The sequence below is a fragment of the Stereum hirsutum genome (assembly GCF_000264905.1).
Source record: "Stereum hirsutum FP-91666 SS1 unplaced genomic scaffold STEHIscaffold_3, whole genome shotgun sequence".
NCBI classification, from domain to species: Eukaryota; Fungi; Basidiomycota; class Agaricomycetes; order Russulales; family Stereaceae; genus Stereum; species Stereum hirsutum.
In genome coordinates, this window is record NW_006763133.1 from 1054918 (window position 1) to 1079091 (window position 24174).

Consider the following 24174-nt stretch of genomic DNA (forward strand, 5'->3'; position numbering starts at 1 on the left):
TTCTCATGATGCAACATATTCGGTAGCGTCTTCATACCTCAAGTTGACAGGTACGTGGTGTGAGAGTCCGACTCCGCTCACTTATAAGCGACCCATTCGGGATGCATAGAGACCTGAAATTCCTGAACCTTCGCAACCATGCTGGCTCTGGTCTATCTTTCTGGCTTGCTATCGGCTTGTCTCGTTCAGGCCGTGACATTTCACCCTCTTCCCGACAAACCAGGCTTGATTGACAATGGGACGTTTGGACCTGACCTTGAGGTTGTCCATCTCTTCATGAATGAAGCTCCCATTGGGATCACAGTCGGTCCTACAGGTCGCGCCTTCGTCACATTCAATCGGTTTGCCTCTCTTCATTTTCTTTATCGCCCTCTTCGCCATCCCTTGCTTACCGAGGTCTGTTCAATTTGGACATTTGTAGTGGCGACCTGGCCTCGATGCCCATAACACTCGGAGAGATCGTCAATTCAAGCGCTGAAGTTCCTTTCCCCAGCGCCGAATTCAACACTCCACCAGACGGACTTACCAATTCTTCTTCCGGAAGACTCCTTTCTTCTAGCGACTCGGAGCATTTCATCAATGTGCAGGCCGCCGTACATGACGCAAAAGGCCGTCTATGGGTGCTTGACACCGGTCGTCCAACCCTCGTAAGTCTCCCGATTCTTTTCCTACTTCCTCCTAAACCCCATTTTACAATGTGAATGCTGACGCTATGGGTTGAACGTGTGGTCCGTGTGGTGTAGAATGGTGACAACCCGCCTGCCGTACCAGGCGGCCCGAAGCTAGTAGGATTCGATGTGGCGAACAATGCTACGACACCATTCAAAACCATCACTTTCCCGGAGATTGTGCTGCCAGCATTGGGATACTTGAATGACGTACGCTTGGATCTCAGTGCGAATCTCACAGCCAGTGGAGAAGGTGTCGCGTATCTCGCTGATAGTGGTGCGCTATAGTCCTTCGGGAGCTAGTATTCTCAGATAATTTGACAACATCTCTTTTTTTCTTTCATGCAGGCGCGGCCGGTATCATCGTTGTCGACCTGGGTACTGGCGAGTCTTGGAGACACTTGAGCGGCTTGCATAGCACTTCACCTAACCCAAGACATCTGCCTACGCTGTTCGGAATTCCAACGTACATTTCTACACCGATGAATCCGGCGTTCCATTACGAGACAGTTGCAGGTGGTGGAATAGATGGTAAAAAATTTCCTGTTTCTGCCAATGCGAAGTGTTGATACGAACGATAAACGTAGGGTTTGCAATCTCCGCTGATGGTCAATTCATCTATTACACCCCTCTTGCAAGCCGTGACCTCTATCGCGTCCCGACCGCCGCACTACGTATCAACCCCGCGAATGAGAATCTCGCATTCTTAAAGGCGGCCGACAGTGTCCAATACCTCGGACAGGTAAGTTTATTCTTTCATAACTATCCTCCCTCGCCACTTCGACGTAGCGGAGAATAGGGATGCTGATGCGCGTACTTGATCGGCGCAGTACGGTGGCCAAGCAGACGGCCTCGAAACCGATTCAACAGGGAAAATCTACCTTACCTCTCCCGAACATAATTCTATCAATACGTTCGATCCTGAGACGGGTATGGTTTTTCCATTCGTAAGATCTCCTATCATGGCATGGCCAGATACGCTCAGGTATGTCCTCCGTTCGAACCTTTGCTTAGAGCCTGCTGACTGAGCGCTTACGGTATCATGGACGCATCGTTGGAATCACTTTCTATGCTCAGTGTTGCGAATGATGGGTTCATCTACGCCACCCTCAACCAGTTATGGCTGAGTCCCGGATTTCAGAACGGGACGGATAATAGGGTGAAGCCGTTCGCGCTAGTGAGGGCTCCGATTGACGGGAAGCCTGTCTTGTTAGGATGAGCTGAACTGGGACAATGTTACTCATTGGAAGTACTACTGGACACTGGTGGAGGGATTGTCCCTCAAATTGTATTATAAATAAGTTTGTGCGATGTTCCGAGACGATAGGATACGACCATATGCGTGTTCCTCTATGGTGAAAAAAGGTATGCAGCTGCGCATCCTCGCCACATAACGTAGTGCTAGGCTAGTGCAGAGCCGCTCTGAAAGAGTACGCAGAAGGACTCAGTCTAGAACGCAAATTCTCCAGAATAAACCTTTATTTGCAACCCTTCTTGTCGGCATTGCTGCAGCGTCTCCCGAAATGCCTCATCTTCGTGGAACTTCCACTCTCCAAGACCTTCCCAACACAAGTGAATACTCCTCCATCGTGCCACATATTGCTGTGCTGTCTCTGCATGAGCATCTGACCACCACCGAGACAATACCATGTCCTCGATTATCTGAGTAGTTGTATTTCCCAGCTCCTGGTTGTCTTCGAAAATGAATAAATCTTGGAGGCGCGGCACTAACGTAGTGCCAGCATTGGGGGGGCCGCTGTACTGGAGAGCTTCGAAGAGTTCGTCATTGGCGATGTAACCTCTTTCGCAGCGCAACTCCTCCAGGATGGGTAGAAGACGGAGGACCTGGAGCATCTCTCCCACATCGAAAACGATCCCATAGATGGAAAGAGACGTAAGGATTTTTGAACGCGTGAATACGTATAGGACGAGGAGGGGAACTTTACGTGCGCTGTGGGCCGCAATCGCGCCAAGTCGTAGGTGGGCAAGAGCAGGCATGCTGAGGGGCTGGAAGAACTGCATCCCGCCGCCTGTTGCATCGTCGCCGGCATCATATTCGAAGCAGATGTCGAATTCGTGAAGATAAGGGAAGGTATGCAAGGGAATGGCAGGTACATGCTCGTCTTCGTCCCAGGTATCCACGCTCGATAAGTGGCAACGCTCCAGGGAGAGACTCTGGAGGAGGACCGGACGTACATCTGCGGCAGTGGACCAGGAAATGTCGAGAGTTTCAAGCCTTGACCACGGCATAAGCAAGCGATCGGCGCCCTCATCACCAACAGTACTGAGGGACACGCATCGAAGGCGAGGAGCGTCGAGGAAGACGGAGATTCCGGTAGCAGATCCTTGTGGTGGCGGAATGTCTCCGCGAACATATAATTCTTCGAGAATGGGCATCGAATACGACGCCTGTGGAGTACCACTGTCCAGCGCTTCCCAAGCGATACCGGGAAGCCCTCTCAGCGAAAGCTTTTGGAGTCGACTCATACTTGGGATGAGAGCTTTAAGAAAATGTTCTGCCCCTTCGAACGATTTCGAGCGGAGGACTGTGTCGCCCACTGTGGGCTCCAAATCGATAGGATGGGGTCCAGATCGTAGGAGGAAGGCTTCGAGCGTCTCAAGTGAGCCGTCATCAAAGTTTGTTCCCCGAAAACGAAGCTGGGATTGGGCTCACAGGCGGGGAGTGTTGAAAGCGATCTTGCGCCAGTGAGATGAGATGTGGGCCACAAGGTAGTGTTTGTTCGGCTACCGAAACGTCCCCCAGACTCACGCCAGACGGTGAATATCTCGGCGATGATTTCGGGTGGAAGACGCCTGATGAAACAGAGTATACTGAGCTTCTTCTTCATCCCTGCACGCACGACTTCTTCGCGGGCTGTAAGCTGCAGCATTGCTCGGTGAATATGAGCGAGCTCTGTTTCATCGCTAGCAACAAGTGCTCGAAGCTGTTGGACCTCTGCCGGTGTTAGTGTGTCGTTGCCCGTCTCAAGAAGGGCCATCCGAGCGTAATTCCCAAACTCAGGCTAAATTGACAAGGAACAAGTCAAAACAACACCGCATCGATAGGGTAAGTGCACATACCGTAGGCTGAGCATGGGCTGTCAAGTCTTGCCAGTGGGCCATATCACAGGATTATTTGCGAGGATAATGGTCAAGCGTAAAGAGCTTTGCGGGTGTAGGCTATGTTGTCTTATATCATTTCATAAGGGAGAATATCGGGAAGCAATTAATACAAGTCGAAAAGCAGACGTGATCCTCTTCAAGCCGTTTTCGCAAGTACGGCTAGGCTGGTAAGTTAAGGCAATATGTATCGGCCCCAGCACGGACCTATAGGTCGAGTTTCCTCCTCACACAAAGCGAGCAGTGGCTAGGAGTCAGGATGGTGACGGCGTGTGTTGAGCGTTGATTCAGCGTGCAAGTTACTCAAGTTCTGCGAACGGCCCAACGGCGAACGGCGAACGCCACCAGTACTAGTGATTACGATGTTTGACGAGATCACGTGACTGTGGCACGGATTCACGGGCCTGGGAGCTCAAATCTCAGAGCCTTCATCGTTCAAACCAACCCATTCAGTACGTTGTCCCTACCGAGAAAACCGTCGGGATTATCAAAACAGATTCCAATCCCTAAATTATCCGACAAACGACAGAAAAGACAGAGGAAGAGCACAAATGTAGAAACACTATATGTCGGCGGAGAGACGGAACATGGTACGAGTACGCGTAGAGATAATCAACAGGCCAGATAAAGAGTTCGTTCAAAGAAGCGAAGGCACAGACACAAGAAGGGAGAAAAGGACCAAGGAGCGACGAGGGGGCACGAAGGAACGTGCGGGTATGTAGAGTCTTTTGGTCTAGGCAAGATGGTGTCGGGTATCTGGTCAGGTCACTCGATACGATGAGCGACACGGAAGCGAAGAAGAGACATACAAGGAAGCGAGAATCAGCCGAAGGACCCGAATGGAACAGGCGGGTTTAGGCAGGGGTCTGCGCTGGCCGTGCGTTCTCCTTGAGCGCCAACAACTGCTTCGAACGGAATGCCTCGTAGTGGATCTGGGCGGTAGTCTCGATCAGGTCCTGGAGGTGAGTCCTATTGGCATGCCAGCATTAGTGATGTTCGAGGCAATCAGAGTTCAGACCAGGAGAAACGGATAGCTGACCTGGTAAGGAAGTTCCTGAGGGAAACAAACTCGCAGTGAGTCTCGTCCTCAACATTGACGACGCCCCAGCGGTTCTTGCGTCCACGGACGGACTTGCCGTCGATGAGGACGTCGCGCTCAGAGCCAACAATGGCAAAGGGAACCATGTTCTACTCGAAGGAGTGCACCTTAGCTTCGTCATGTGATATAGGTTGCAGAACTAAACTCACCCTAATGCCTTCGTTGAGCTGAACTTCCTCCTCGTCGGTGTCGTCATGGTCGAAGGGGTACAAGCGGATGTTGTGGTGGAAGAGTTCGGCACGAATCTGTGAGGACATAACTCATGAGGGCATTTTCAATGAAAGGAAGCTATTGGCACATACCTTCTGCTTGAACGAATCCCGCTCCTCAAGGGTCAAACTGTCGGACTTGGCGATGACTGGAACGACGTTGACGACCTCGCTGAGCTTCTTCATAACCATGACGTCGATGGCGCGGAGAGAGTGACCGGTGGGGTTGATGAAGTACAGGCAGCAGTGGATACGGGTGTCCTGGATGTAGCGGTCACGCATGGCAGTAAGCTCCTTGCGAAGGTAGGCGCTGTGCTGGTCCTTGATGTACTTGATGATAGGGTCCCAGCTACGAGCGTTACGATGAGCAGCGTTTGGAGGGAGATATAAGTGCAGTGTACACACCAGTTCTCGTTGTTGACCTGGTCGCCATAACCGGGCGTATCAACAATGTTTAGGCGCAGCCTGACGCCATTCTCAGATATCACTGTTCCATTATCAATTTATAAGCTTCTCCACTCAATGTTGGTCGGAACGCACCATGAGAAACAGTCTGAATCTCCGTAGTCTGTCTGATGGGCTCGTCGGCCTCCAAGCGGCCCTTAGAGTCGATAAGGTGCGACGCGAAAATGGTGTTGATGAGCGTCGACTTGCCCAAGCCCGTTTGACCTAAAGAATTCATTTTCATGTCAGGCATACCCTCACACTACTTCATCGAGCCATCGTCGCAGACAAATGGTGTTGAACGCACCGACAACCATGACATTGAACTGGAAACCGCGCTTGAGGAGCTTGTGCTCAATCTGCTGGGTGATGGAGTCGAAACCAACGTAGGACTTGGCACGAATCTCCTGGACTTCTGGGGAGGCCATAGCGACGGACATAAGGTAAGAAAGAAACGGTGTAGGAAGAAGAGCAGGCGATGAAGGAGAGGACGAAGACCAAGAACGTTCAGGTTGACGCGAGACGACGGCGGGGACGGTTCCCTGTCACGGTGAAGCGAAGAAGGTGCCAAACTCGACCAAATTCAAGCTCTTCTTTGTGGCGACGCGGCCACATCATCCTGCTTGGCTCCTTCCCTCATCTCGACCCGCCCAGCCCGTGCTCACTGACTCCTTGTATTCTACTTGTAAATATTCAGACATCTTCAGCGAAAACATTGCGTAGTATGTGAGTCTCTATATCTGCCAATGGCCTCAATGGGCAACGTAGATCGACCATTCTCGGTCAACAGACGATCTATCATAGCATATTTATATGGCGCTCAAAGAAAAGGCACTCTCGCCATATCCCCAAGGAAGTCTTCCTGTGGATCATCAAACTCAGATCGAGAAGATTAGGGAGCAGCTTGTTACTTGGCGCGATGCTGCCAATAGAACGTTCAACTCTGGCGATGCTCCTGATGCGCTGACTATTGAAACGGAGCGGCTGGCAGGTATGTCTTCTCTTGCTCTTTGAGCTTTACTTCAGCTGTCTTCGTAGTCGCAGTTGCATCTGGCTCTTGACGACGATTGTCTAGAGCGCCTTTTGAGAGGGGATGGGTGCTCGAGATGCCGTGGTACATTGAAGCTTTACTGACGAACTACGTCAACGATGCTCCAGCGCTCGAGGTTGCTCACCCCTACGCATTCACGCCAGAACCGTCGTACAAGTTCCGTCGCGTTCTACTCTCATGCATTCGGTGCTACTGGCTCGCACTCGTCGCGACATGCTCCACCGAAGAGCGTGACGAACTAGCTGCGAGATTGAACGCGGTAAGAATCACGTCCTTTCGTTCAGTGTGGCCCGACACACTCCGAAACGTGTCTTACTTTGATCTCCTCAGATCCCGCCCTACGGGAACCGTATTCCCCAGTTCGACGGCAAGAAGTGCGTCGACAAGCCTGGGGATCTTTCCGCTCAAGAATACGAGGGATTGATGAGGACGATTCACCTCGTCGTACTCGGCATGCCTAGGCTCGAGGGTGATATTCGCGATTCATGGGACGAGCTTGGGGAGGTCGGCGTTCAGACTTGGGAAGAACGGGATTAAGTTCTCGTGGTCTGCTTCTGGCCTGTACACGGATGAGCCGGCGAACTGTAACCATTCAAGTTCCTTTGTCTACTACTGGATGATCCGGGAATGTTGTACTTATTTCTGAGAGCGGCGAACGATGGCTTTGTTCTTCGTATCAGTTCCTTTGATACGTTCTTGGTCTCCCAATACATAGTGCTGTCGTCTTTCCATTTTTGTGGAATACTTTGCGCCCTCAACAGTCGACCTGCTCCAAAGAGTAAACAAAATACCATACAAACATGTGCTTGCCTCTTCGCACGTTGATGCACATCGATCCCTTGACGCTCTTGTCACTTGTGTGGGTGGTCGTTGTTCTCTTTTATGCAGGCCGGCTGCCCATTGGTCAAACAGCAGATACATACCCAGAGGATGGACGCTATATCAATGGCCTCTTCCAATCATCAGTCGGCTCTAGAAGCCCATTTCACCCTGGCGTCAACTACCCCTCGCCCTACACTCTAGTTCGCTGGCCGAACTCGCAGGCGGTGCATAACAGCCTTCTCAATCATACTTGAGCCCTCCATCTGTGAGTAACCATTCGCCAATGAGTTTTCCTGAATCAACTGCTTCTCATTCAAACCCAAAGGCCATCATCTCCAATGCAAACCCTTGTATCGTCGAACGCGACCAACACGACCAACACGACCCACTTACTGTACCGGGGGCCCGAACTCAACGAGTCTTCAGAGGTTCACACTGATCGCGCAGGAATGCCCACCATAACTGAGTATGGCTCTTCAAACATCGTCAAATACGTAGTAGCCCCTCTCCGTCACGTTCCACAACTCACAAACCAACTCATTCAACTGCACAAATTCTACACCGTGTTCTCCCCATACTTGGGCCTGAGCATGAACTCGGCTCGCTGGAGATGGATCATGGATGGGATGTCCTTCGAACAGGAAGGGCGAAGAGGGATTGAGAGCGTGAGGACCACCAAAAAAATCACTAACGATCACAGTGCGCTTTTTCTTCAATTATTTGCACTCGTTGGTGTCAGATTCTGATCAAGGCGTATGTTTCCGTAGGACTGAAGTACGCGTTGGTACAGATTTGCGAGCGAACTCCGCAAGCCTTCCGCTTCATCTCTCACAAGATGATCGAGGAACAGAGTAAGTAAACGGGAGCCATAAATCGCAGGGATTTTAGTCATCACTCATGATTGCTCAGTGGTAGAGGATGAAAATATATTAGGCCCTCGTGGGCCACGATGGAAGGGTCACTACGATACCGCGTTACAGGCTATGGTTCGTTTGAGATAGTTAGACTCTTCCGGTTACGGGACTCACGCTACGTCACGGCTATTGATAGGTTAATGCAGGTTTCATCACCTGTCGCAAGGATGGTGTAGGGATCTACGTCCGGGACCACACCCGGTCATGGTATGTCCTCGATCCTTCCCACCGATGTCACTGCGCTGACCGTGTCGACCGTTGTCAGGTTACACGCCGCACAATCGTTGGCGGGAGGACCACACAACTACGAGGTTTTCTGCAAGGAGATTGCAAGAATGATGGGCACCGTACAGCGTGAATTGTTGAAAAAGGTACGTTCATACTTCAGCTGCGTTGTCGTGCTGACATCTTGAAGATAGTCAGTTAACTAACTTTGGGCTGCAGAACGCCGAAATAGTTGAACTTCGGGAGAGGATTCAAGAGCTGAGCGTCGTTAAAAATGGCGAAAGCGAAGATCTCGAGGATACCTCCAAAACAACGTCGGTTGATAGCTACTAGGGTATCGTATAGAAGCTGTGGCTCGAGCTCGCTTATTATTCTGCTCGTGGTGATATTTCCAGTTTTCTAAACGTTCTCGATATCGCTCTATGTTCACGCTGGTGGCACCGTCTCAATGATAGGATCATTGCTCGGAGGTTGGTGTTCAGACTTGGGAAGAGCGGGATTGAGAAGCTACAGAAGCGTGTTTCCTGGCCTGCGCGCGGATCCACCGGCGCATTAGCCTCGTTCAAAGTTGAAGTCGAGGACATCATCAAACGACCGTTGGATAGCGTTTGATGGGGGCTCAAGAGCGACTTTCGAGGAGATGCCGAAAAACAGCTCGATAACTCGCTCGACATCTCAAGCGCCCCCATCAAATGCTCTTAGACTCCTATTCAGTAGTTATCCAACGGTCCACTCGAGCTTCAACTTTGAACGAGGCTATTGTACCTCTGCTTTACCTCACTTTATGTCATTTCGTTTACTGAAAGGACTCAGGAACACTGCCATGGTCTTTGAGCTAAGCGGCTTCTATTGTCGTTTGATGTTCTGCCTTTGATGCCATCGCATCACATTACTCTTTATTCAAAGAGATATCGTCGCTTGCATATTTTGCGCTCTAAAGACTCGACACTTTCAAAGAAAGAAAAGATGTCCTGCATACCTTTGTTCTTGCCTCCCAGCGGCTTCGATGATAACAATCTCTTTCGGGTTCTTCTCACCCGCATGCATGCCTTCCATCCGTATATCCATATGGTGAGTATCCTTTGACTGAAAGGCTCGATTGTCTTCACTGATGCCTGTACTCTTCCACTGAATGGTATATAAAGAGGACCCTTTTACCCCACCATCTGGGTTCAAGTGCTCACATGAACTTGTAACTGGCTGGTAACGCCCATATCAGCCCCACGCTCTCCATAGTAGCTGGCCACCGTACATCAGCCGGCGCTCGTAATTCACCGTCGTCTCTGACCACGACCCAAGATATCCCCGTGTCAACGCACCACCACCACTCCTTGCCATGTCAAACACCACGAACGCGACTAACTTGGTGTCTCCAGGGCTCAATACATCTTCAACTGTCCAGGGCGCACTTCAAGTTCGAGGGATGCCTACCTTCTTACCTGAGCATTGGCCCTCAGCCATCGCCAAAGTGGGCGCTTCTTTCCGCCTTGTTCCACAGCTGGCAAACGCCTTTACCCACCTGCATAAGTGTGGCGTTGTCTTATCGGGCATAAATTGGACTGGTTTGAGAAGGAGGGCGGGTGGTATCTTTATGAAACAGCAGAATCGAGCAAACATGAGCATGAAAGGTGCCAATAGGAAAGCAAAGGCGGCAAAGATCACTAATGATCTCCGTATGTTTGTCCCTTTCTTTATTGCATTGTCAGCTCCTGACTGAGGTACGAATCTTGAACAGGACTGAAGTACGCTTTGGCAAACATTTGCGAGCGGATGCCGAAAGCCTTTTACTTCATCTCCTACAAGATGATCGAAGAACAGAGTGAGTATATCGCACTCAAGAATTAGGCTTTCTTAAAGAAAATCTCGATCCTTACTTCCGGTGCACCAGTGGTAGAAGACGAGAAAGTGATTGGTAATCGTGGGCCGCGATGTAGGAGCCACCACAAGACCGCGTTACAGGCCATGGTACGTTTGAGGCTGAGGGGAAGTATCGTATCTAACACGACTACACAACTGTAAACAGGTCACTGCAGGGTTTATTACCCGCAGTAAGGACGGAAAGGGAATATACGTTCGAGACCACGTACGATCGTGGTAGGTGCCCGACCTCTTTCGCCACTCTTATTACCGAGATGCTGACCATCTGGACAATCCATAGGTTTCGCGCAGCACAAGCCTTGGCGGGAGACCAGAAAGACTGCCACACGTTTGGGAGGGAGATTAAAAGGCTTATGAATCCAATACAGCGTGAACTGCTGAAGAAGGTACGCTCATAGTTCTTGCTCCGCTGAGCTAGTACTAGCACCTAGCGCGCAATACAGTCAGCTGACTGATTTTGGTATGCAGAACGCAGAAATCGTCGCACTTCGGGAGATGGTCCACACGATGAACGTTCTAAACGACAACGAGAGTGAACATAACTCGTTTGACCAAAACATTTCACCATCCGCTTCTGAACAGATGGCGCTGAGTAGTAGCTGAGTGAATCGTGTCAGTCGAGAAGCTAGTGTTGCTCGACCGAGGATTGATTGTCGACAGACTTCGACTCCCTTATAAGCCTTACAAGAGCAGACTAGTCGAACCGCGATCATCTTGTATACTGGTGCTGTTTGTGAACGATTCATATCAGCGGCGCTTTGTTCACTTTAGAATACAGAAGGGCCTATACTTAGTTTACAACACGACCCGTTCTCCATGCTATCACCACGCTCGAAACACAGTATCTTCTCATTCGTCATGACGAGTACAAGATAATATGAAGCGTTAACTCGCCAGATCAACTAGCCCATAAGATCGAATATCCTGCCGTGCTTAGTGAACGTACCCATTCCGCCCGTCCACCACCCCAAACGCCGGCCCACCCTTGCCAAACATCTTCCTGAGGTCCCCGACAAGCGCTTCCGGATTCTCATGCGCCGCGAAATGTCCCCCGTGTTCATGTTCGGACTCGAACACCACGTTGCCCATCGTGTGGACCCAGCTGAATGGGCATATTAGTCGGTCAGCAGTATCAATGAGTATTAAGAGTTGACGGGGACGTACGTTTTGGGAGGGACGTACATCTCCTGCGGGAAGTAGGAGACGCCAATGGGTACATGTTTGATATTGATGGGTATGACGCCCGGTGCCCATTGGCCTCGCATCTCGTAGTATATACGGATGGACGCGGCGGGACCAGCGCGAGAGAACCAGTATATTGATATCCAGTTCAAAACTGACTCGTTGAGCGGAGGTCAGCAACCACACCTCCCCCGAGATGGGTCAAGTCAGCGTGAAGGTGAGTCATACCTTCATCGTCGTCCCACTTGTACGCATCCGTCCATGCCACCAATTTTTCGTAGATCCATGCCAGAAGGCCGAGGGGTGAGTCGGCTAAGGAGTAGCCAAGCGTCTGTGGTTTTGTGTCTTGGATTTCTTGATAGGCTGATCCCGTCTTCGAGATGTGGTCCCAGCGTGCGAGAGAGGTTTTCTCGCGCGCCGTATAGGGTTGAAGAGCGTGTTGAAGGTAAAGAAAGGGGTTGGTGGCAAGACTAGGGGCCCAGGTACTAAACAGCCGGGGGGACACGGTCTTTAGTGTGAACAATATAATGAGATGAATGAGAGCAGCGGCGAACATGGGGAAGTTAGTGTGCCAGGCCTTGACGTGTTTGGGACCGTAGCGATCAGCCATTTGGCGAGTGATCTGGAAATGAACTGCCATGAGGCTCTTACGACCAGCGCATACGGGGCATGGTTATCGAGAAGACTGACGAGGCTACCCCAGTCTCCTCCTTGCGTGACATATTCCTGATATCCCAAGGCAAGCATCAAGTTATGGGCCACCTACGTGGGTGTGGCGTAAGACCAACTGAAGGACAATGCATTGCTCATCAAGGAAGTGGCTCACTTCGGTATACTGCTGGCCCGCAAATCCTTTCTTCCGAGGTGCTTCGGAGAAACCATAACCAGGCAATCCAATGGCAACGACGTGGAAACTAGGATAATCCGGCGAAGATGCTGTTAACAAAGGAAGAATCTTCTTGACCTCGATGAAGCTTCCGGGCCCTTTGTGTTCTCGTTCAATAAGGTTACCCTAAACTGAAGATGTGATATCAAGAAATACTCACATCCGTGAACGAATAACAAGGGCACCGCGTTTACCACCTTACTCCTCTGGTGAACATAATGCACGTTGATCACACCATGACCTTCCACAGCGACATCCATCGTGAACATAGGCAGCGTCTCATTCAGCTCTCTCTCGTACTGTCTCCAGTCGTAGCCGTCTTTCCATCGTGTGACCAGCCGTTGAACGTCACGAAGAGGTACGCCATAATCCCAGTTTGCGTCTTCGAGTTCGTCGGGAAAGCGGATCAGAGAAAGACGGTTTTGGAGGTCTGAGAGAGCTGAGTCTGGGATAGAAATCTCGTAGGGCTTTTCGAAAGAGGACATGACAATGTTGGCGAGCGTGAGTACAGCGTACGTAGCGCTGGCGCTGGTTCTTCGTTTATACCACGCTCGTACGCCGTGATGGCATCATGTTGATGCCGTGTACAGTACTATGATGGGTGCGACAGCACTTGAACGCACTTGAGTGTGGGCCAGCCGGAAATCCTCAGCCATTGAACAAATAGGTCTCTTGTTAGCATCGAGCGCTTAATATGCGAAGACGGACGAGCTCGCTGTTCGAGTCAGCGTCAACGATTAATGTGAGGCGTCGAAGAGCGTGGGTAAAAACGCGGGTGGACGGTCACGTGAGCGCGTTCGCCAATCTGAGTCCTCGCGAATTGTCTTGTCGTATTCACTCTAGTCTCCTACGCCATCCATTTCTTGAACCCGCTCCTGGACGTTCTCTAGAAAGACGACGAGACGATACAAGAACGCTGTTGGTAATGCCACCGATAACGACGCCCGGCTCACCCTCAGTAGAGTCTCGGCATGCTCTCTTGTTCTCTGCGGACGAGTTTGTGGGCTCAGAGCCAGCCTCGACGGGTGCAGAAGCCAACAAAGAGGAGACTCCGCCTGCAGAACGCCAATCGATGTATGTAAAGCTTTTTGCTGGTGAGTCAGGATTTTCCGCTTGAGTAGACAGTATCGTTTTCGGAGACTCATAACACATCCAGAGATGCTTGAGACTGTCGTTCGGGGAGAATGTCATCTCTTTACTGCTGCCGAGATCAGGTGTCTGAAGATGTTTCAGGCTCTCAATGGTACGTATCTCCTCTATTCTCATGCCCTCGCTTGGGTGATACAGGCCACCGTGGTTAACAATTCGAAACGCATATATGCACTCCTTTGCCAATTCCTCAGACCAGCAGAAATTCCTTCTTATCCGCCTCGCCCTTCGCAAACCCGAGAAATGGTACCGCCTTGATAACCTCAAATACGAGCGAGATCTTGGCTCCGAGATCAAGTCGACGTTATTAAGTCTTTGCCGGTCCAAAGAGTCGCCACGCTCACCCACACCCCCTTCGACTTCAAAGCCTGCACCCGTAGCTGACATTATCGACTTGACTCTATCCGACGAAGAGGACAATAACGTGAAAACAGAACCTCAGGAAGTCCCGTTATTACAGCCACAGCAGCGAGGAAATACGTCGTCGGTCAAGCTCGAAGATGTGGAACCCATCGTCGATACACAAGTTGCACCAGCCTTTTTTGACGATGTGCAGCCATCTCAACCAACTCCGGAAGAAGCTGCGAGCGAAGCCAATGTTGATTTGACGTGGTTCGCTGAGGATGATACCTTCATGACCTTGACCGAGTTGCTCGAGTGCCTCAAGGTGCCTGAGTTGTGGAAACTTGCTAGGGAGAGAAAGCTCCCTTGTCGAAAGAAGGTATGCATATGCTTGCTTGGTTTAACTTCTTTCCCGTGCCCTGTTTTATAGCATCTGGGACTAATTATGGTTTTCTAGCACGCTTCTCTCGTCACCGCTCTCGTGGAATCCTGTTCAACACAACAAACTCTCAACTTCGTTTCTTCCAAGTCTCGCACGAGTGGTGCATCTTCTAAAGATAGAAAGAAAGCTGTTCATCTGGGCCTTTCCTCTCAAGAGCAAACACTCCGAGCCATCGTAAAGAGAAAACTGGGTAAATACGCATATGTTGACCCACCTCTGCTGTTACTGATCTCAGCTATGTATACAGAAGCATGCATTCGGCTTAACTCGGATGTCCTCGCCCTCTTCAACCGCATCAATCTAATCTATTTCCGCTTGTACGTCTTCTTCCCTACCCACTGCTCTACTTTCCGACACTGAGAGTACACGCCACATCCGTTTGATTTAACAGAACCCAGAATGCCACGGGAATGCTCACCGACGCGATCCTAACCGCCTTCAAGAAAAGGGTTTACGTGTCCTACAAGCATCAACGCACCACGGGAATCTGGTCCTCTCGTTCAGCCCTCTTATCTTACCAGAAGGCGCTTGAGATAGAGTTCGAGATAGATTCTCTGCTCGATGGAACAGGTGGCGAAGGTGCGATCAACGCGACGGGAAGGTCAAGTTCCGTTACGCAGATACCTACACCTGTAAAATGCAAGAAAAGTGGTGATAGGGATGAGGTAGCTGCAAAGGGTAAGGGCAAGGAGGAGGCAGTGGAGGATGAGCCAGAGAAAGAGAGCACGAAGAGCATGGTTTCGAAAGCTGTGGTCGATATTTTCGAAGAGATGGTTTGGGAGAGATGGACGGCTTTGTTGGCCGTCAAGAATGAGGCGCCCGAGCGAGCTCTTAGTCTTGTGCGATTTGAAGAGGGTACGTGCGTTTACTGGCTCTTCCTCTAGCTCTCAACTCTCCCATATAACGGCGTGAAACTAACTGCTGATCTGCGTATAATGGATATAGGCCACATCTTCGCTCGCATCGCATTCAAGGCTGTAGAGGCGTATCACTCATTGAAGAATTACGCACGCGAGCTCGAAATCTTGGACTCGCTCCTCTCTCAGCGCCGGTGGCGTCGCGGTCGTAGAGGACAGTGGCACGAGCAGAAAGCTCTCACGCTGACGAAGATCTATCCCAAAGGCGACAAGAAGAGAAGCCTGGCGTATGAAGCTGTCTTCTGGGCGCTAGCTGAAGATGAGGATGTCCATCTGAGTACGCAGTTCCTACCTATCCATGCTCCATGATCCTGGTGGTTAAACTGAAAGCCGCTCTTTTTCTCCAGTCTATCGACCAAAGCTCGAACGCCGCCTCACTACACTCGAGAAAGATCTCTCGATACCCGAGGAAGACCGACACATATGCGTGGGGAAGCTCAACGAACCCGACAAAGTCTGTATCGAGGGCCAACGCGTACATCCAGAACCGTTGGTGCTCGATGCATTTGGCAAACCCATCAAGAAGAGCGATAGACCTGCCAGCCCGGTCAAACCTATCTCGGCGTACTACGTGAAGAAGGAGAAAGTAGTAACGAAGGGTGAGAATGCCGAGCAGGATAAGGAGAAGGCGAAGGTAGCGTCCGTGGTAAGTTATGGCTCCGTGTCCGCTGATGTGGAAATTAGGGGGTCGAAGACGATGGGTGCTGACGTGGCCGTCTGCTTTTCATCTTTTCAGTTCAAGAAGAAGGGAAAGACTGTATGGGTAGGGCGCGATGGAGAAGAGGTCAACGTCGAGACGCTGGCTCTGCAACACTATGAAGCCCAAGGCTACAAGGGGTATGTCTTCAATCTGATTTGGTCATTCATTCTCACTTATCATAATACATGTCGCTTTTCACTCCAGTTTGCACTGTGAAGGCAGCATCATAGCCACCCTCTTCGGTCTTCTCATGTGGGACATAATCTTCGCCCCCATTCCAGGCGCCTTCGAAACTCCTTACCAAGGCGCCCCACTCGACCTCGTCGACGACACTTTCTATTTCTCTCGAAAGGAGATGATCGAGGCCCGTCTGGCTGATATTTCTGCGGGGAAAGCACCGGAGATCATCATGAAGACAGATACGGCGTTTAGGGAGACAAAGACATGGTGTGTGGGCGTTAATTGGGACAGGTTCGAGAGAAGGGAATTGTTGGAGATCGTAAATGTAAGTGTTCTCACTTCAATTTCGCTCTCGCGGACTGGCTATATTATGAGGCCTAATATCCTTCGTTTTAGTGCTTTAATGGGAAGGCCCTTGCCGCTGTCTGCCAGCTCTTCTGTGAAGACTATGCGAAGCGTCGTGCAGGCATGCCCGATCTCTTGCTCTGGGACGTTAAGGAGCCGCGCACGTGCAAGTTTGTCGAGGTTAAGAGTCCCAACGATGTACTCCGCGAGCACCAGAAAGTCGGTGGCGTTCTTGCCTCATATTCACCAAACAGTCGCTGACTACACGTTTGGCTAATCATGCAGGTATGGATCGACGTTCTCAGCCGTATAGGCATGAACATCGAAGTCTGTCACGTCTCCGAAAAGGGCCAAGCACCCGCAACCCGAGGGACCAAACGTGGACGCAAGTCCAATGCTCAGAACCTTTCGCAGGCACCACCTACGAAGAAGACGAAGACTGATAACGACACCGCCCCCGCTTTGACGAGAATGAAGTCGAAGTCGAAGACGAAGGTCGAGGTGGAGTCAGAGGCCGAAGGTTCGAACGGTACTGAACCAGAATCTGAAGATGAGGAGGACCAGCTGAGTGCTTCGCAATACCTTGATACTGGATTGCAGCAGAAGCAGAGAAGTGTTCCGCCGGTGGGACACCCTCGGCTGCCCATCGCGGAGGAGAGCCAGTCAGCTGAAGCAGCTCGAGCAACATCAACCGCCTCTATCTCCGTTCCAGTACCCGCTCGTCCTCCATCTCCCGTTCCTCTCGCGCCGGTCTCAGCATCTGTTTCTGTGGTAATACCCCCAAGACGGCCGCCAGGTCGTCCGAGGGGATCTGGCAAGAAGCGAGCGCAGCCAGCTGAGGAGAGCGACGATGATTATGTGCCACCGAAAATGGTGCAGACCGGGAGTTTGAACGTCCAAGGGACGAAGAGGACAAGAAGGCCGACGTCGCGACTCACAGACGGAGCGTCGTGAGGGTGAGGTCGGGGTTCATACAGGACATCCCGTTCTTCGTCTTGCTTCTGGTTTCTGGGTTTGCTTGTGTTAATATGTGGTGGCGGGCTGATGAGGGTAGTCCGACGGAATCTCATACTATTCTACCTCACTGCACTACGGTCTTTATGTCTTATTCGTGATTTATGTTTCTTATGTTCGACGTATGGATGTGACTGACTTTCTCGGACCCTCTTTCGCTGTATGTAAAAGTACTCACCCAGTGTCTGTTGTATGCACCTTACCTATGAGGACATGTGAGTTGCTGATACCCTGTAATCTCGCGTTGTGATGTATGTAGGCCTCTATAGTCGTAAAGCTGACGCTTCTACGGACTTGTTGCTTTTTCAATCATCGGGGAAGATGCGTCTTTAGCCATCAGCATCGTCCTTGCCCATGTGAAGATTGCCTAATGGCTCACAAGGGTTATCATAATTAGGCATGGTGATTGCGAGACCGAACGACGGCCCACTGGCGAAGCCAGCGTCGCCGCGCGCACATTGCAGTTTGAGCGGAGATCAAATTGCTGCAGTATTCCTGGATTGAGCACCATTACTAGTACCGCAACACCACCAAGAGCTCACAAACGAGCTCGCCTCGCCGGATTTGGGGAGAATACACTGGGTCAGTTGTCCTTGGCGATCGTTTTCTCTATCCCTTCAAATACGTATGCTCATCCGCGCCAATCGACTAGTACACCGTCTCTGACTTGTCTCGAAAATTCTTTCTTCTAGCTCAGCCGCCATAAATTTTCGCAATAGTGGATCCTATCTTGCCATCTGCCTTCATAGTACCTGATAAGGTCCATGGCTATGGAGACACAGGCTGGAATCAAGGAGGAACAAATAAGGTTCTCCAGCTGTCCTGCAGTGCGACGATTACCTCCCGAGATCCTGTCAGCAATCTTCCTACTCTGGCACGAGAGCCCAGTCAAAACCACCACCACTGAAAACAAACACGTCCATCTCCTTTTGGGCCACGTCTGCCGCAGGTGGAGAGATGTCGCTTTTCGAACACCGTCCATGTGGAAATCTCCAGATATTCGACTTCGAGACGATGCTCAAATTTCCGAAAATTGGCTCTCCGTCATGACAATGATCATTAACTTGTCCGACCCATATACATTCCGCCCAAATTTTTCATATTTCCACACAGGGCATAATATTCTTCCAGGAGCTGATCGGATTCTGGAGTGTCTCATCCCCAGCCTCCACCGCTTGAACTCATTTGAACTTCATCTCCCAGTGATGGCTTCCAATGCTCTCGCCACATTTCCTACTTCAACGGACACTTTTCCTGTGCTCCGAGGCCTCACGATGTGCTTTTACGACAGTGTACTACAGCAAGCGATAGCAGAACGCCCGATCCTCGCTTTCGCAAGTGCTCCGCATCTCAAAGAAGTAATCCTATCCTACGAACCAGCCAACTGCCAGTGGGGAGAAGACACCAAAGGCAGGCGGCTCCTTCGCAGTCTGGTGTTCCCTTGGTCGCAGTTGACTATGCTTCATATCGACGGAATATACTCGACCGCCCAGGACGCCCAAGCCCTCCTTCGTCAATGCCACTCGATTGAAGACTGTGACCTCGGCAGTGTTTCCATGGCTGGCGAGCATCTTGCCATGGACCCATACATTCTGAAACACCTACATCATTTTGCTCTCGAAGTCTTATACGAACCCGACGATGACGACTTTCTGATGCAAGGCAGCGCTCGTTTCTTCCAGCCATTCGTCATGCCACAGCTCTCCAATCTGGAACTCGCCTGCGGGCCCCGTGCTTTCGAAGCCCCTGAATATATCTCATTCTTATATTCGCGCTCCGGATCGACGCTGACCGATCTTCGCCTTCATTGCGTACCCTTCGATGGCGACGATATCGTACAAACCCTTGCCCTCCTCCCCATGCTCGAGCTCTTCCGTGCGCACAAATCGCATGCCGGGACCGATATCTTATTTGAGGCGCTTTGTTACGACCCCGAGGCGACAACACCCCCTATTGTACCGCGTCTCAAGGATCTCGCTGTTACGGAATACCCCATAGAAGCGGATATGGTCACGTCGGACCGTGTTCGAGATGTGATCATGTCGCGTTGGTGGTCTAATGCGCATCTCTCTACGACACGGTGGCGCCCTAGTGTGGCGAGATGGCAGAAGGTTTATCTCGATTGGTTTGGAGGACACGTCAATATGGACATCTCAGCGCTGAGCGCCATTGACGATTGTCGTGAAGAAGGGTTGGATGTGACTCTTCACTGGCATGGGCGTGAAGAACGTTACTTAGGTGTGTTGCAGTTTTCGCTCGAATGCACTTACCGCTAGGATTGTAGCTTATGCTGATATAATTCCATTGTTTGCATTAGCGTGGGAGTAGAACGAACATTTTCCCTGAAAATCCGTTAAGGGCCTCGGGACGAGATGAAAGCTGAGTTCTGCGGACAATTCATCGGAGTATCGTTACCAAAGTAATTGCGCCGAGAATGTACACATATCAACTCATCCAGAACTATCTGACATGATCCATTGTCCTTTTCTTCCGTTCCTCTCCCGCCTGAATGACCCCTTCCACTTCAAATAGATCCCCTTTCGCAAGCATCGGACATACCCTCTTGTGTGGTGTAAAGTCATTCTTCCAATGATCCTTTTGGCACTATCGATCAATTCAGTATGGGTTGTACTTATGTCCTGTCTCGAGACGAAAACCAGTGGAGAAACTGACCGATTCCGAGCAGTAATACGTTTGGTTGCAGCGGGAGCACCGCTTCCATTCTTTGAAGTCAGCGGCCTTCTCCGGGACTCCAGCCTCCCACATATTACATCCTCCACATATCTTGATCCTTTCCTTTTCTGACACGAGGACCTCGAGCATGACGTAGTCTTTATCCCCGATCTTATGGACGTCACCCGTGCGCTTCACGACCGCTGCATCCTCTAAACCTTTGATGATAATCTCATCATACTCCTTTGTCCGAGGTAGCCAGGGTATGACCGGACGCTTGAACTTGGAATGTGGAAATGGGTAATTGTAACTGATATACTCCGATAGTCCACTGTCTGCGTCGCCCCAAGGGGAGTAGCAAGATGGGCGATGAAGAAACCATCGAGTGGGTAAAGAATGTCCGATGGCGAATGTAAGTGGGACAGTCGTCAGATTACTTCCTTAGCCTTTGGGCCACGGAATAGTGAAAGTTTTATACCGCGTTGTCTGGGGTGCAGACGCGTCGGACGAGGACGACATGATGGTAACTTGTGGGCACCGTCGCAACATGCCTGCCTTCGTACATAAGTGAGAAGGAGGAACGGGTTTTGCCAGTGCTCTGTTCAGTTCGTCAGAGTTGAGGTCCGTGCTCAGGCCTCAGGCTTGTAGCGACAATCAAGTAGATAATGGCTGCCAGAGAGATGGAAAAGAGTGCGGTTTTGTTTGGCCACATGTTTGCTTTTACGGGGCTTTCTAATCCTATGCGCAGAAATGATCCTTGGAAGGCCACGATGAATGCGCTCCATGTGAAAGGTCGCTCGTGTTCTCCGCCTCATTGTTTATTCAATCCGCTGGGGCCCATTTAGCTCTGCAGTATTTTCAATATACACGCAATATCTGCAGGTTGGGAATGATGCATACCAGTGACTCGCACCGACCAAGCCCGGGTTTAAAGGCATGCTTTCGTCTAGCTGAACGTCAATATTGCATGAGTTCCTGGTGCTCGCTCCGTTCCACAAGTCATCCACCATGTCGACCACAGAGCACCCTAGGTTGACGACCGCCATTGCTGATCCGGGAAAAGTGATGTTACTTGTCCAATGCATTCACCGATGTCGCTGAGCGCTGCACGTAACGAATATAGAATAAGAGAGGTTCTGTCGCGCAATGAAGCTCATAGTGAATTTCGGGACATGATAACATTTCATGCATTGACATAGAATGATAGAATTTCAGTGATTGTTCGGATACCTAGCGTTGTGGAAGAGTACCCGACGAGAAAGATTAGCTCCATGAACACTTGAAAGCGAAAGAGAGAACCGACCAAGACCAATGACTATCTACTCATTCTCTGGAAGGCGTGATTTCCAATCTCAATCCTCCCGCGCTCCATAACTGCAACATATTGGCAGAAGGTTCTGACGCTAACCCCTCCGCATCCGAAAATATCTTCGAAGACACCCTCAATGTCTCTAGGTGCCCTGCTAAACTAGTGTAAGAGGCCGAACCTGATTGCTCGTCGAGAGCATGAATCGGCGGCAGGCGTGATTCGACCATGGCTTTCAGGCTGTCGAAGAAGAGTTTTTGATCGTCAGGGTCATGTTTGTTTCCACGGTATGAGTGCACGACATGATCGTAGGCGTTTCTGCGATGGCGCCGAGGCTCCCTATGCCTGAACCATGAGTTGATGTGCACGCCAAAGCTACGGAGCCTCAGGTTCGTCCCTTGGTGACCCCGACTGACCAGAGCGTCGAGGACATGGGACCAGTAGAGGTAGTCGTCTGGTCCTATGAAATACATTGTCAAAAGACTTGGAAGGTCTCGTAAGACCTCGATGAGAAGGCCCGCGGGGATCATGTTTGCTGGGATTTCGACTTGTATGGAGGTGAGGGAGTCTGCACATGAAGCGAGGAACCCTTTCAGTGCGAGATTGTTTGATTGCCCCCATGGCGACCCATATTGATCTGTACTTTGTATGGTGATATGTTCTAGAGACGGTGCGCTGAGAGAATCGAACAGGGCGTCCAAGACGTTGGTGTCGTCGGTGGATATAGTGAGATGAAGCAGTCGAGGGAGAGTGGCACGACGAAGATTGTCATTCATATCGCCATCGAGGGCAACCTTGATCCAGCAACTGGAAACGCCTTCCGTGATCTCGAAGAGTGCCTTGGTCAAACTGTGACATTTCCGCATCTCGACCACAAATTGAGGTAAATCGAGGATTGGCAGGTAGTGATGCGTGCAGCGGAACGCGTATTCCGTGAGGGCTGACCATGGCAGAGGTAAGCCGGCCATTGAGTGAAAAGTGATGTCAACGCGGCGGAGGTTGGGAGCAGATGACAGAGCGTCAAAAAATACGGGAAACTGGGTGTGTCCGTAGTCTGTCGAGGTGAGTTTCAACGAAAGCGAGGTGAGTATCGGGAATGAGCTTTTATGACTTGTTTGGAAGTGCGTTGGATGACAGGACTCGAGATATACTTCATTCCAGCGATCGGCCTCATCGCATAACAGCGAGAGATAGGTAATCATGATTGAATAATGATTTTCCGCGTCCAGCTTGATTCGGAGAGGAAGTGACTGTGATAGAGAGAGCCAGGTCTTGAGAGCGCTCAAGTAAGCATCGACGACCCTGATGCCGCCACAGGCACCATCAGCCAACGAGAGCGAGGACCAGAGCGAAGGAGTATTGAGGGCAATTTCTCGCCAATATCGGGACACGCGAGTAAGGAGGATGGGCGCATTGAGAGGGTGCGCCTGATGCGTCCATAGTACGGGATCCTGGAATGTAGCAGCATCGGGGACGCAGTGCCAGAATATTTCTGCCAGAATCTCGACGGGCAAAGTCGATATTCCAGCCCTATGGACCTCGATATGCATCCCTATGATATTCGTAAATGCTGAGGGCCGTCGATAGGTTCTGTGAATAGAAATTGACGAAGATTCAGAAGGGGGTGGCACGGCCGGACGAGTTTACTATGTTGACGGGCGAACCGTACTGTGGCAATCAGATCAGAGCACCTAGTACCCTATTGAAGCTTTCCTCGGCGATGCTCTGATATGTTTTTATCAAGAGACGTGAACGGCACGACTGAGAAGGGCACTGGCAGTTGAGAGACAAGATGGTGGTCATGCTCGAAGATTATGTCGACGCCACTGAAGGCTCTGCCTCACAATATATTTCCCACGCTGGGCAGTCTCGGGAAGTTCGATCAACACAACACGTCCACAACTGCTCACTCCTTCCCGGCGAGGTGTCTTAGAAATACGTATAGGGGAAGCAATACTCGCAAACCAGGAGGCCACCAGTTAATAGGATCCGGAAATTTCGTGAAGCAAGCCTGAGAGTCTGAAACGCCACTAGGGCTAGTCAGACGGCTACTGAGACTAAATGTGAAGTGAATAAATTGACGGTGTATGTATACAGTACTTGGTGTATCGGTTGGGAAATACAGTACCACGACAGCACCTGGATGACACTGATAAGGAGCCTAACTAGGCTGGGGTGGCAGGGTGTGGCACCCGAGCCTAGTTAGGCTTGATCGGACTTGGATCTTCGCCTCCGGGTTCGCCTCTTGTTTCGTCGCGACTTTCAGTGGCCTCGAGTCTCTTGCGGCCCCGTCTTCCGTCGTCGTTATCGGAGGCGTTCCGAGGCCTGCCCCTCGCCACATCTCCTCCCCCGCATCCCTGTCAACTTGCCCCTATAGCGCCACTCACCCTGCGACTCAGCGCCGTCCTCGACGTCGACGACGACGATTGCCTCAACTAACGGCTGCATGTGCGCTCTGACATGCTCGAGCGTTCGTCGTCGCGCAGGTTCTGCCGTGGGATTCCCACACGTTCGTGTGTTGTCGTTGTCGCGTCGTGTAGGCTGCTCGTCGCCGCTGTGCTCGACGATGAGCACGGGTTTTCGGTCATTTGTGAAGCTTTTCACCGGT

At 51.0% G+C, this 24174-nt stretch overlaps 9 protein-coding genes across 9 annotated transcripts; 5 read left to right on the forward strand and 4 right to left on the reverse strand.

Annotated features, from left to right (window-relative positions):
• Positions 1-138: 138 nt before the first annotated feature.
• STEHIDRAFT_108398 (uncharacterized protein) lies at positions 139-1887 on the forward strand (the record flags this gene model as incomplete). Its single annotated transcript, XM_007300802.1, has 7 exons — positions 139-341; positions 422-647; positions 744-945; positions 1017-1199; positions 1256-1410; positions 1499-1653; positions 1746-1887. The coding sequence occupies 7 exons, from the start codon at positions 139-141 to the stop codon at positions 1885-1887; spliced, it is 1266 nt and encodes a 421-aa protein (XP_007300864.1).
• A 230-nt stretch (positions 1888-2117) lies between these two features.
• Positions 2118-3791, reverse strand: STEHIDRAFT_153568 (uncharacterized protein; the record flags this gene model as incomplete). Its single annotated transcript, XM_007300803.1, has 3 exons — positions 2118-3274; positions 3343-3691; positions 3750-3791. The coding sequence occupies 3 exons, from the start codon at positions 3789-3791 to the stop codon at positions 2118-2120; spliced, it is 1548 nt and encodes a 515-aa protein (XP_007300865.1).
• An 806-nt stretch (positions 3792-4597) lies between these two features.
• Positions 4598-6035, reverse strand: STEHIDRAFT_118850 (septin ring protein). Its single transcript, XM_007300804.1, has 7 exons — positions 5848-6035; positions 5637-5765; positions 5502-5583; positions 5190-5445; positions 5037-5132; positions 4828-4976; positions 4598-4757 (listed from the first exon to the last, which is right to left on the reverse strand). Exons 1-7 carry the CDS (start codon positions 5966-5968, stop codon positions 4643-4645), a joined length of 948 nt encoding a protein of 315 aa, XP_007300866.1. The 5' UTR covers positions 5969-6035; the 3' UTR covers positions 4598-4642.
• Positions 6036-6353: 318 nt separating this feature from the next.
• On the forward strand, positions 6354-7128 carry STEHIDRAFT_108401 (uncharacterized protein; the record flags this gene model as incomplete). The annotated part of the gene is made up of 3 exons (XM_007300805.1): positions 6354-6531; positions 6618-6850; positions 6922-7128. 3 exons carry the CDS (start codon positions 6354-6356, stop codon positions 7126-7128), a joined length of 618 nt encoding a protein of 205 aa, XP_007300867.1.
• Positions 7129-7751: 623 nt separating this feature from the next.
• STEHIDRAFT_153571 (uncharacterized protein) lies at positions 7752-9164 on the forward strand (the record flags this gene model as incomplete). The annotated part of the gene is made up of 7 exons (XM_007300806.1): positions 7752-8112; positions 8181-8264; positions 8323-8399; positions 8464-8534; positions 8593-8698; positions 8772-8866; positions 8948-9164. 7 exons carry the CDS (start codon positions 7752-7754, stop codon positions 9162-9164), a joined length of 1011 nt encoding a protein of 336 aa, XP_007300868.1.
• A 1392-nt stretch (positions 9165-10556) lies between these two features.
• STEHIDRAFT_73969 (alpha/beta-hydrolase) lies at positions 10557-12986 on the reverse strand (the record flags this gene model as incomplete). The annotated part of the gene is made up of 10 exons (XM_007300500.1): positions 10557-10646; positions 10711-10816; positions 10899-11157; positions 11221-11532; positions 11595-11766; positions 11841-12097; positions 12167-12234; positions 12303-12374; positions 12439-12596; positions 12659-12986. 7 exons carry the CDS (start codon positions 12981-12983, stop codon positions 11364-11366), a joined length of 1221 nt encoding a protein of 406 aa, XP_007300562.1. The 3' UTR covers positions 10557-10646; positions 10711-10816; positions 10899-11157; positions 11221-11363.
• Positions 12987-13423: 437 nt separating this feature from the next.
• On the forward strand, positions 13424-17817 carry STEHIDRAFT_166071 (uncharacterized protein; the record flags this gene model as incomplete). The annotated part of the gene is made up of 12 exons (XM_007300807.1): positions 13424-13592; positions 13655-13741; positions 13842-14368; positions 14447-14621; positions 14679-14748; positions 14823-15286; positions 15377-15625; positions 15696-15994; positions 16085-16185; positions 16253-16553; positions 16625-16792; positions 16859-17817. The coding sequence occupies 12 exons, from the start codon at positions 13424-13426 to the stop codon at positions 17525-17527; spliced, it is 3279 nt and encodes a 1092-aa protein (XP_007300869.1). The 3' UTR covers positions 17528-17817.
• Positions 17818-18481: 664 nt separating this feature from the next.
• Positions 18482-19863, forward strand: STEHIDRAFT_166072 (uncharacterized protein; the record flags this gene model as incomplete). The annotated part of the gene is made up of 1 exon (XM_007300808.1): positions 18482-19863. Exon 1 carries the CDS (start codon positions 18568-18570, stop codon positions 19861-19863), a length of 1296 nt encoding a protein of 431 aa, XP_007300870.1. The 5' UTR covers positions 18482-18567.
• A 1511-nt stretch (positions 19864-21374) lies between these two features.
• STEHIDRAFT_166073 (uncharacterized protein) lies at positions 21375-23116 on the reverse strand (the record flags this gene model as incomplete). The annotated part of the gene is made up of 2 exons (XM_007300809.1): positions 21375-21490; positions 21564-23116. The coding sequence occupies one exon, from the start codon at positions 23114-23116 to the stop codon at positions 21584-21586; it is 1533 nt and encodes a 510-aa protein (XP_007300871.1). The 3' UTR covers positions 21375-21490; positions 21564-21583.
• Between the last annotated feature and the right edge of the window lie 1058 nt (positions 23117-24174).